General features: G+C 46.3%; 1 protein-coding gene across 3 annotated transcripts in view; it reads left to right on the top strand.

The window, feature by feature from the left end:
• Nucleotides 1–4,719: 4,719 nt before the first annotated feature.
• UBASH3A (ubiquitin associated and SH3 domain containing A) overlaps nucleotides 4,720–11,964 on the top strand; it is a 39,339-nt gene continuing 32,094 nt past the window's right edge. For all 3 annotated transcript variants that reach the window (XM_032175220.2, XM_032175221.2, XM_032175219.2), the window contains exons 1-3: nucleotides 4,720–4,832; nucleotides 7,030–7,083; nucleotides 10,100–10,286. In XM_032175220.2, coding sequence (XP_032031111.1) covers nucleotides 4,720–4,832; nucleotides 7,030–7,083; nucleotides 10,100–10,286 — 354 coding nt within the window. The remainder of the gene's footprint in view (nucleotides 4,833–7,029; nucleotides 7,084–10,099; nucleotides 10,287–11,964) is intronic.

Raw genomic sequence — 11,964 nt, 5'->3', positions numbered from 1 at the left:
TTCCCTCTGGGTCACAAGCTTTCTCTATTTGCAGACTTTCAAATTCAAGATAAATCATTTGATCGTGGAATTATTTGAATTCCTCAAAGAAAAAGGATAACGAACTGTGAGGACATTATGCTGAGTGAAATAAGCCAGACGGAGAAAGACAAATACTGCATGATCTCACTTATATGTGGAATCTTAAAAAAAAAAAAAAAAAAAAAAAGTTGAATACATAGGGAATAAAGTGGGGTTCTCAGGGGAGGGTGTGGGGGCAGGAAATGGAGAGGTGTGGGTCAAAGGGTGCAAAGTTGCAGATGTGTAGGATGAGGAAGTCCAGAGATGGAAGGTACAGCTGACAACCAGAGGTATAATATGTTATTGAATACTGAAAATTTGCCCAGAGCAGATTTTAGTTTCGGTTACCATGAAAAAAAAAAGTAAAAAAAGTAACAATGCAAGATGATGGATATGTTAATTTGCTTGATGACAGCGCTCATTTCACTATTATGAATATAGCAGAACATCTCTATGTACACCTTAAATACGTACAGTAAAAAGAATATTATTATTATATTTATTTATTATTATTACTATTATTTTGAGACTGTCTCACTCTGTCGCCCCAGCTGGAGTGCAGTGGCGTGATCTCGGCTCACTGCAAGCTCCGTCTCCCGGGTTCACGCCATTCTCCTGCCTCAGCCTCCCAAGTAGCTGGGACTACAGGCTACCACCATGCCCGGCTAATTTTTTTGTATTTTTAGTAGAGACAGGGTTTCACCGTGTTAGCCAGGATGGTCTCGATCTCCTGACCTCATGATCCGCCCACCTCGGCCTCCCAAATTGCTGGGATTACAGGCATGAGCCACCGCGCCCGGCCCCAAAAGAATATTATTTAAAAATCAGGTGGGGCGCAGTGGCTCACACCTGTAATGCCAGCACTTTGGGAGGCTGAGGCAGGCGGATCACCCGAGGTCTGGAGTTCCAGCCTGGCCAACATAGTGAAACCCCATCTCTACTAAATATATAAAAATTAGCCAGGCATGGTGGTGCATGCCTGTAATCCCAGCTACTCGGGAGGCTGAGGCAGGAGAATCACTTGCACCCAGAAGGCAGATGTTGCAGTGAGCCAATATCACGCCACTGCACTCCAGCCTGGGTGACAGAGTGAGATTCTGCCTCAAAAAAATGGAAATAAAACTATACAAATAAATATCATAATATGCTCACATTTAATGGTGAAATATTGAGACCTTGTCCTCTGAAATGGAGAGTTCTACAAGGAGGTGCACTAGTACCACATCTGTTCAACATTTGACTTGGGTTCCAAGCCAGTGCAATAAAGCCAAAAAAAATAGAAGGAATTATTATGCTTAGAGCTGCCATGAGCGTTCATAGACCAATCTTTGTGTGGACACACATTTTCATGTATATTTACCTTTATAAGAAACCCTCCAAATGTTCCCCAAAGGGGTTGGGCAGTTACACATTCCCACCAGCACAGTGTGAGAGCTCCTGTTATTCCCCAGCCTTGTGTAAAACTGGTATTTTCCATTTCAGCTCTTCTGGTGGGTGTGCTGTGGAATCACGTTGTGGTTTTAATTTGCATTTCCCTGATGACTAATGATGTTGAGCATCTTTTCATGTCTATGTATATATCTTCTTTTTGAAAGTATCTTTTTTGATATTTTGCCCATTCTTAAAATAGATGCATGTTTTCTTATTATTTGTTATAAGTATCTATAAAAGATTCATTCTAGATACAAGTCCTTTGTCAGCTATATGTATAGTGATACTTTCTCCCAGTCTGTGGTTGACCTTATTATACTCTTTATGATGTCTTTCAAAGAACAGAAGTTTTCAACTTTGGTGAAGTCCAGTTCATCAACTTTTTCTTTTGTTGGTTTATTCGCTTTATGTCCTAAGAAAGCTTTGCAAACTCCAACATAGCAAACATTTTTTTCTAGGTTTTCTTAAGGAGTTTTATAGTTTTAGCATTTACATTTTGAGTTAATTTTTGTATATAATGTGAGGTAAGGGTTGAGGTTTGTTTTTCCTCATACCAATATGCAGTTTTCCTAGCACTAATTTTTTTTTTTTTCAGACAGGGTCTCATTCTGTCACCCAGGCTGGAATGCAGTGATGCAATCACAGTTCATTGCAGCCTTGATTTCTTGGACTTAAGCCATCATCCCACTTCAGCCTCCTGAGTAGCTGGAACTAATGCCACCATGTCTTTTTTTTTTTTTTTTAAGAGATGGAGTCTCAGTCTGCCACCCTGGCTGATCTGAAACTCCTGGGCCCAAGTGATCCTCCCACTTTGGCCTCCCAAAGTGCTGAGATTATGGGCATGAGCCTCTAGCACCATTTATCAAAAGCATTATCCTTTCCCCTATTGAATTTCATTGGCATCCTTGTTGAAAATCAATTGCTTGTAGGTGTGAATCTTTTTGCACTACCCAATGACACAGTATGACACACCATGGCAACCTGATTTGTAAATGTTTGTGAAAAAGCAAAGGACAAAACCAGAAGATTTAGCACTATAGTGATTAAAACAGTGTAGAATGGGCACAAAAATGGACAAATCAAACAAGAGAGCATAAAAGTTAGAAAAAACTAATCCATATACAGTCATTTGATTTACAATAAGCCTCCTACTGCAATTCACTGGGCAAAGGATGGCCTTTTCAATGGGGAAGCAGATGAAAGTCTACCCCTACCTCATGCCATACACAGAATGAATTCAAATGGATCATAGAGCTACATATGAACAGCAAAAGTAGCAAAACTTCTAGAACAAAACATAGATGATCTTCATCAATGTTGGATTAACAACAATCTCTTGAACAGGATGCAGAAAACTCTAACCAGAATTCCTACAAATTGATAAGAAAAAGCAAACAACCTAGTAAAAAAAAAAAAGAGCAGACTACCTGAACAGAAACTTCCCCAGAGAGGATATTCAAATGGGCAATAAGCCTGTGAAATGGTGCCCAGTATCATTATCCCTCAGGGAAATACAAATGGGAACCACAGGGAGATACCACTACGCACCACCCCCACCACAGAGTGGCTAAAATTAGGGACTGATAATATTAAGTGTGAATGAGGATACAGAGCTTTGTACAACTTCTTAGCAGTTCCTAATGGAGATTCACATGCTCTGTGATCCAACAACCCCACTCCTAGATGCACACCTAACAGAAATGCGTGCACAAGGCACTCAAAGACACGTACAAGAACGTCCTCAGCAACATTAGTTACAATAGCAAAACAACTGAAAACTTCCTGAATGCATATCAACAGAGAAATGGATAAATGTTATTTATTTTTGAGCTGGAGTCTCACTCTGTCCCAGGCTGGAGTGCAGTGGTGCAATCTTTGTTCACTGCAACCTCCACCTCCTGGGTTCAAATGATTCTCCTGCCTCACCCTCCTGAGTAGCTGGGATTACAGGCATGCACCACCATGCCCGACTAATTTTTGTATTTTTCAGTAGAGACAGGGTTTCAACATGTTGGCCAGGCTGGTCTCAAACTCCTGACCTCAGGTGATCCACCCCCGCTTGTAATCCCAAAGTCCCAAAGTGCTGGGATTACAGGCATGAGCCACCATGCCTGGCGGGTATACTTATTAATCAAATACTACACAGCAATAACAGTGAACTAACTGTGGCTACAAGCAATAATGTGGATAAATTTTACAGGCATAATTTGAGGAAAAAGAAACTAGATATGATAGAGAATATGCTATATGGTTCTATTTACATGAGGCTCAAACACAGGCACAATTCATACACAAGTGATATGGCAGTTTACTTTCTGGGGGAGGGAGGAGATAACTGGAGGAGGCTGAGCTGGGGGCAGAGGTGCATCTGAGGTTCTGAGAATGTTCCAGAGCAGGCTATCTCCACCTTGGCACTAGTGACATTTTGTTGGGGAGACTGTCCAGGGCACTGTGACATTCCTGGCCTATACCCACTAGTGCCAGTACTGCAATGTCCACCCCACCCACCACCACCCCCGCCTCATTTTGGAAACAAAAATGTCTCCAGACATTGCCAAATGTCCCCTTGGTTGGAGGAGGTACAAAATTCCCTTGGTTGCCCTGTTTGATTTTGGGTCGTGGGGGAATTAGGGGTGTGGGCCCATTTATGGAAATTCCTTGAGCTATACACATATGATTCATGAACTTTTCTGTACACATATTAAGCTTTTAAAGTTTTTAAAATAAAAAAACAAGTCAACAAATGACTGAAAGAACCAGTAAGTTTTCCAGCAATCTGAGACAATAGATAGAGTGGGGTTTAATGTCTTGTTCACAGACAAGGAGACTGGGATCCAGGGTGGGTCAGGGCAGGGGAACAGCAGGATCCAGGAGGGAACTCATTCCCTGATTTCTCCTCCACTTCCTTCCCCCATGCTCTCACACATTCTTGCTCCCAAATACTAGCCAAGTCCCTATAGAGGCTGATCCCATGCAGGGGCTCAGTTGGACCTTTAGCCTCCAACCCCCGTGGTGGAAACAGTTAGGATTGGTGGACGCTGCACCCAGCATCCTGCAAACAGAATTCTGAAAACCGATATCTCATGCAAACAGGATATCAACTTTTGTCAGAAAGATCAAAAAGAGCTTGAGGTTTTTCTTCACAGCCTCAGCCTTGCCTCTCCCCCTCTTGCTTTATCTCCTCATTTCTGTGTGCAGGCGAGCTTCTTGGCCTGCGGGCAGGAAGAGATGGCAGCGGGAGAGACGCAGCTCTACGCCAAGGTCTCCAACAAGCTCAAGGGCCGCAGCAGCCCCTTGCTCCTGGAGCCCCTCCTGGCCGTGGGCTTCCCAGTGCACACCGCGTGAGTACTGCCCAGAGACCCTGGGGCCCAGCCAGTGGGGCTGGAGCCAGATCCTGCTGCGGCCCCCGGCATGGAGCTGCAGGGGTGTAGGGTACAGCTTCCTGTCAAAGCAGTGCACCTTGCAGGGTGAGACACTGCCTCTTCACAGGGCCCTCTTCTGCTTTTCGTAAATGAGGTGATCTTGACCAAGCTTGTCCAACCCACGTGTGGCCCAGGACAGCTTTGGGTTTAAGCCATCATCCCACCTCAGCCTCCTAAGGCTGCCCTGTTCAATTTGTGTTGGCTGCCCAACACAAATTGGTAAACTTTCTTAAAATATTATGAGATTTTTTTTTTTTTTAGCTCATTAGCTATTATTAGTGTTAGTGTATTTTATGTGTGGCCCAGGGAGGCAAAAGAATATCCCTGATATTCTTGACCTTTTAAAGACCAGCTCTGTTGTTGGCTGATTGGGGGACCCTGAAATTTGTGAAAATCAGAAGCCATGTGTTACTCCGGGTGCCCCGTTTTGGGGGTTTGGAGGAGCTTGGGGCCTGGTTGTCATCTCTTTGTGTGCAGCTCAGTGACTCTGAAGGTGGCATTTCAAGATGTTCAAACTCTAACGTGAAAGGCCCCAAAGCCCGCTGAGTTTCTAACACTGGGACCAACTGTCAGCAGGGCTGTGCTTCCACGCTGCCCGGGGAAAGCCACTTGTCCTCAGGGAGAATCCCTTGAGTGTCTGATAACGAAACAAATGGGTAGGAAACTTCAGACACAGTGTGAGCGCGACCCTGCTGACCCAAGGGAAAGGCCTGCATGTGGAAGAGCTCAGCCTCCAGAGTTACCGCTCTCGGAGAGGGAGGACACCACAGCAACATTGGGTCACAGCTTTCATGGCAAGCCAGTGCCTTAGATCTGACCCATTCATTTTTTCACATGGAAAAATGTATCAGAAACACACTTGAGGTAACTTTGGGCTGGGGAAGGAGCTAAACTTGCCTTCCACACTATAACAAAAGCTTGGCCAAATTGGGTGAAGTAACTTTGAAGCTAGATAAACCCCTTTCTTCTCCCCAAGTCAGGGCTTTGTCATCACTGTTATGTCCAAGCTAAGCCAGGGCCCTTTGAATGGGGAGTGGGGTCAGTCGTGTGCAGGGCGGCCACCAGGCACCACCCAGGCAGCGCAGACAAGGCAGCTTTGGTCCACTGCTCGCCACCCAGTGCAGGCAGGACACTGGGCCCAGAGAGTGGATTAGTGGCGGAGGTGGGACTCGAACCAGCTCTCCATGCCTTTGAAGGAGTCCACGCTGGATTTTACTACTAAACCTGTAGCATGGACTTCTACTCAAAACTCCTTCCAGTTTAAACATTAAGCACATCTTGGAGGAAGAGAAATGTGTGTTAATTTCCCCACGCCAGAGCACCTCAAATAAGGGCCCTGCACCAAAGCTGCCTCATTCAAACCTCTCCAGGTGGCCATAGCCCCATCGGTGCCCACCCGAATAGCAGCATCCGGCATCACGTGGTGGGTTCCTCATGGACGCCCGCTGTTTCCAGTCTGCATTCCTGATAAATTACCTTAGCTATATTCCATTCTGTTTCATTGGATCCAGTTCTGCCCAATTCAATGCAATGTACCTACGTCCTGGGTTACCGTGATGCATAAGACTCAGCCCTGCGTTCAGGGAGCTCTTGGTCTAGCAGGGGAGAGCCACGGATGCAAGGGGACTGTGTGAGCCGTGACAAGTGCCTGTCTGGGTGCTTTGGAAAGGGCTGTTTCCCAGCAGAGAGGTGTGGGAGGTGAGCCTGGGGATCAGAGTCGCTGATGCTGGGGCGAGGAAAGCGTGTGTTCAAGCCGGGGGCACGTTCCACAAGGTGGGTCCATTTGCTCTAGGCAGTGGGGAGGGGCAGGCCAGGGAGAGGGATTGCAGGAGCAGGAGGAGGTCAGGTCCTCGGCACTGAGACCCCGTGCCAAGGGCTGAAGCGGGTAGCCAGGGAAGGAAAGTGAGCGGGAGGTGCTAGCTGGTCAGCATTGTCCAAAACCACGATGGCAGCACTCAGGGGACAGGCACTGGAACTTCCAGCTGGAAGTTCAGCATCAGGACCTCTTCAGAGCACCTCCCAAAGATCCTGGGTGTGCAAGGCTACACCCTGCCTCTCTGACCCTTTTCCCAAGAATGGGCGACGTGACTCTGTGCCTGTGTCTGCTCTTCTGCAGGCTGAAAGCGTTGGCGGCCACTGGGAGGAAGACGGCGGAGGAGGCCTTGGCCTGGTGAGTGCAGCTGCTCCTGTAGACCCAGGGGCGTTTGGGCTGAATGCCCTGTGCAACTCCCTCCCACCAGGGTTGACGCCAGGAAGAGCCGGGCGCCTCTGGGTGGGATGGGGCCACTACGGAAGTGAAACAAAATAACCTCCCTGCCTACCCATAGTGCACTGAGGGAGGGGCACAGGGCTTTGGTTAACCATGGAAAGAGAAAGAGAGAACTTTGAACAAGGCTTTCTTCACTTACAAACCTGATTCAATCCAATTTGACTGCTAAGAAGAACAGGTTCATGTGCTTTGTTGAGTAAACGGGGAAGACATAATTGTTGTGTTGTGATAAGCACGTAAATGAGGGTAATTGTTAGAATAAAGTAATCAGGTTAAAAATGGTGACATTTGGGTTTTGTATTTGTACTGCTGATATTCAACCTATTTGAGTAATTGAAGAGCAGGCTGGGATTTTACACACTTGTGTTTGATTAAGTCCTCAACTGCCTACTGCGATGGATAAGGTTGACATAGACAGGAGGATGTTTGTGTTTATTGATGGAAAGATTCGAGACATAATTGACATCTTTGCTGATAGAAACTAGTGGCCACCATGCTCTCAGGCTGCCTCTGAGGGGAAGGGAGTTTACTGGAGGTCATGAAGCCCTCTAAGGGCACCAGGTGTGTAGGTCGGGTGAGGGCTCTGATTCCAGGTGACCTCACCAGGTATCAGCTGCGTGAGTGATTCTGCAAGCCACCCAGTGCCATGGGCCTGTTCTCTACTCTGGGGGTGGAGAGGAGGGCCACCGTTTCTCTAAAACCCTCTCCCACCTGGATGTGCTATGGGGAGTCCTTCATCCTCTGCCCTGAGATAGCCACAGGGAAAATCAAACAACAAAAACCAGGTCCCGGGAGGCTGGAGTGCCCTCCCCAAAGCAGGAGGGCAGATACTGATCCTTGGTCTCTGATCATGCAGTGTTCCCAATGGGATGCCCCCTCCTCCTCCAGAAAGTGTAGGCCACGGGCAAAATGGGCAACCCCTTCACAGACTCCACTAAAGCCAGTTGCCAATTTTGGATCAGAAACAAGCCCACTGCTGTGAGGGGCATGGCCAGCACCTGCCCATTGCAACCCAGTCAATAAGACTAGGAACCCCATCAAAAAACAGGGAGGCAATGGGGTCCCCTAGACTCAGTCAAGAGCACCCCAACCTCTCACTAGTAACCAGGGAGGTGGTGTAAATTAAGATATCATTAGAGTAAACAAGGGAACTCCAAGTGTTGATGAGGGTGAGGGAAGTGGGGGCCTCACACGTCACTGGTGTCACTGAAGAAGGCAGTGCTGGGTATCTGCCAACCTTGGCAATGTGCACAGCCCCCCAGCCTCTGTCGTGCATCTAAGCAGATTCCCTGGAGAAACGCAAGGAGCCTAAAGAGACATGTACAAAGATCTTGATTACAGGGTTATGAAATAGTTTTAAAATAAAATAATTTAGATGTTCATCAATGCAGGAATGAACAAGTGCAACACTGCATATGTATACGATGCATTATTACACAGCCCTTAACAAATTCACGCTGACAAACTTCACTAGACATGTGTGTATCAACAGGGATTAATTGAAAAGACATGGTAGAGGAAAAATGCCAGTGGTAGAATAATTTGAATAACAGCTTATGATTTATGTAAAACAAGTGCTATCTCTAAGTCCATTACCTAAATTTCTGGGAGAAGACAAAGCAGCTTCACCCTCTGGGTGAACCCTGGAAAGGGGGAGGGTGGGAACCACGAGGGAGAGGAGAGGTAACTTCCTCTGTGATTTTTATTGAAGAGAATATGGCCTTGCATAAGTTCTGTTTCCTCTAGTGATTGAATACTACTTTCTAAATTGAAAATTATATCACAGGCACTTTGCTGAGTAATTAGAAATTCTTCCAAACCATGATTTCCAATGAATGCACGATAAATAGATTTGCTATCAGTTATGGAGTTTTTCTTCTTTCTTCTAAATAACCCTAAATAACCTTGTAACTTTCTTCTAAATGACTTTCTTCTAAATAACCCTAAATAAATGTTTCACAGGTAAAGTTTTGCCTATACAGTACTTTGTGCTCTTTCCTCAGGAGAAATTTCTGGAAGTAGAATTATTAGTTCAAAGAGTGTTGGGCATTTTAAGACTCTCGATACCTATTGGCAAATTGCTTCACGTAAAAGTTGAAAGGTCTGTCCTTAAGTCCTGCTGCACCTTTCACACATTAAGCAGAACTTTTATCCTTTTTAGTAAAAAAATCTTTGTGAACTTAACAGATGAGAAAAATGCTGCCTCGGAGCTATTTTATTTCCGTTTTTATTGTTAGTGACAATGAACTCCTATGTTGGGTCATCCATCGTTTTTCCTTTAATTTAAAATAACTGTCTGCCTGAAATCCCAGCCACTCAGGAGGCTGAGGCAGGGAAATCACTTGAACCTGAGAGGTGGAGGTTGCAGTGAGCTGAGACTGTGCCACTGCACTCCAGCCTGGGCGACAGAGCAAGACTCCATCTCAAAAACAAAATAAAATAAGATAAAATAACTGAATCTAAAGAAACGCAGTAGCTGCCTAAATTTTGTCTAGGTTTTTGGTTTTGATTTTTATATGTAATTTGAAGTTTGAGGTAAAATACGAATGTGAGGTTTTTCCACAAAATTTTCCCACACCATCAAGGAGATGCTGGGCCCACAGATCATTTGAAGACCAGGTTTTAGGTCTTGCTGTCAACTTTCTTTCATTTTTTCCACCTTGGACTTTGGAATCACACTAAGGTGGGTCTGAGAGCAGGACGGACACTAACCAGGTCTGTGCCACACACAGCTCTGCTGCTGTGCCTCCCACCGGTAGGATGGCTGTGAGATTAATTTATGTCATGAGCATATATTATGTGTTCAGTGTGCCCTATAATTCTGCATTGCTATCATTGTCATTCTGTTGTGTGCCCTCAAAGGGGAAAACTCTTTTTGTTGTGACAGTGGGTGAAGCCGGTTTGCTCTCTGTTGCAGGCTGCACGATCATTGCAATGACCCTTCCCTAGACGACCCCATCCCCCAGGAGTATGCCCTTTTCCTCTGTCCAACGGGGCCTCTGCTGGAAAAACTTCAGGAGTTCTGGAGAGAGAGCAAGCGCCAGTGTGCAAAGAACAGAGCCCATGAAGTCTTCCCACACGTGACACTCTGTGACTTCTTCACGGTGAGTCAACCCAGTGTGCCTTCAATGCTCACGGCAAGTGGAGGCATTTTTCTGTGCTAACTAGGCCATGATGGGACAAAGTTGACTTATTTAAATGGGATGGTCCAGAACTGCATCATTAGCTGGCACCTTCATATGAGCTGTCCTTTATTTTCCTCTTTGCCTTCATCTGGTCAACTCCTATTCATCCTTCAGAACCCAACTCATTTATCCTCTCCCCTTTTTGAGTCTTCTCCAGCTCCCTAGGCAAAAGGAGTTGCTGCCCATTTTCTTGTTCACGTGTCTAGTGGCACTTTGTATCACATGGGCCATGTGTCTGGTGCAGCACCGTATCCCTCACCAGACCGAGTCCCTCAAGGGAAGGCAGATGCCTCATTCATCTTTGCACCCCCAGAAACTAGCACAGCCCCTAAAACAGAGTTTGAGCTTCCAAAATGTATGGTAAGTCAACTCAAGGATGGGTGATTGTTAGCTACCCCCAAATGCAGAACTTTTCCCTGTCTCAGGGACCAGCCGTCTGAGTCAGAAAAAAAAATGGCCCAGTGGGTAGCTCCACAGCCACACACAATGGCCCAGCGGGCAGCTCTACAGGGGCACCGGGAAGACAAGAAGGATGTGGGAGCTGCTCAGGAGAAAAGAAGGAGAAGGGAGGGACAGACAGCCACTGCCGTCCTCAGCTCCGCCAGAGCGGCTTGAGGAAGGACACACCCACTTCCGCTACCGCGGCCTGGCCCCAACTCTGCTGTTGGCAAACTGATTTGTTCCACCCATTTCAAGGAATTCCATCAGGGCCCAAGGAACCCTCCATTCCAACACCAGGCCCCTCGGTGCTGGATGGAAAGGAGGAATGCAAACCTCTGAAGGGAAAAGATTTCTGGAAGATGTCCCAGGAGAAGCAGCACCTTCCAAAGCCTCCAACCACCACCCCGGATTGCCCGACACTTGCAGGGATCCCCAGAGCACAGAACTAAGACTGGGAAAGCCCCAGAAAAACCGAGAGAGTTTCACCCTACATCGACATCAATGGCACTTGTGACAAGCTGACTCCCCTCTGGCTCACCCTCTGGAGCTAACGGGGAAAGGCAAGGCAGCCCAAGCCATGTGACACAGCTCAGAAATCATAGTGGGCCTTGGCCCCCCACTCTTTCCCCAGCCCATTGAGGTGCAAGCACACACACACACAGATAGACACAGAGACACACACATAGCTCACACACATAGACACACACAGATAGACACAGAGACACACACATAGCTCACACACATAGACACACACAGATTGACACAGAGACTGACACATGCACACAGATACACACACATACATGCATAGAGACATACACAGATATAGACACACAGACACACACAGATAGACACAGAGATGTACACATGGCACACACAGATATACACACATACATGCATACAGACACACACAGAGACACAGATACAGACACACACATATATACATGCATACATGGATACAGACATACACAGACACACACAGATAGATGCATATACACACATACATGTACATAGGTACACATGCACACAGATACACACAGATATACACACACAGGAATACACAGATACATGCACAGACACACACAGACACACACAGAGACACACATTAGATACACACGCATGCACAGACACGCACATACATGCACATACATAGACCATG

The sequence above is a fragment of the Hylobates moloch genome, unplaced genomic scaffold, assembly GCF_009828535.3.
Source record: "Hylobates moloch isolate HMO894 unplaced genomic scaffold, HMol_V3 SCAFFOLD_14, whole genome shotgun sequence".
NCBI lineage: Eukaryota > Metazoa > Chordata > Mammalia > Primates > Hylobatidae > Hylobates > Hylobates moloch.
Note: the sequence above shows the minus strand (reverse complement) of the source record. Positions and strands in the feature narration are given on the sequence as shown.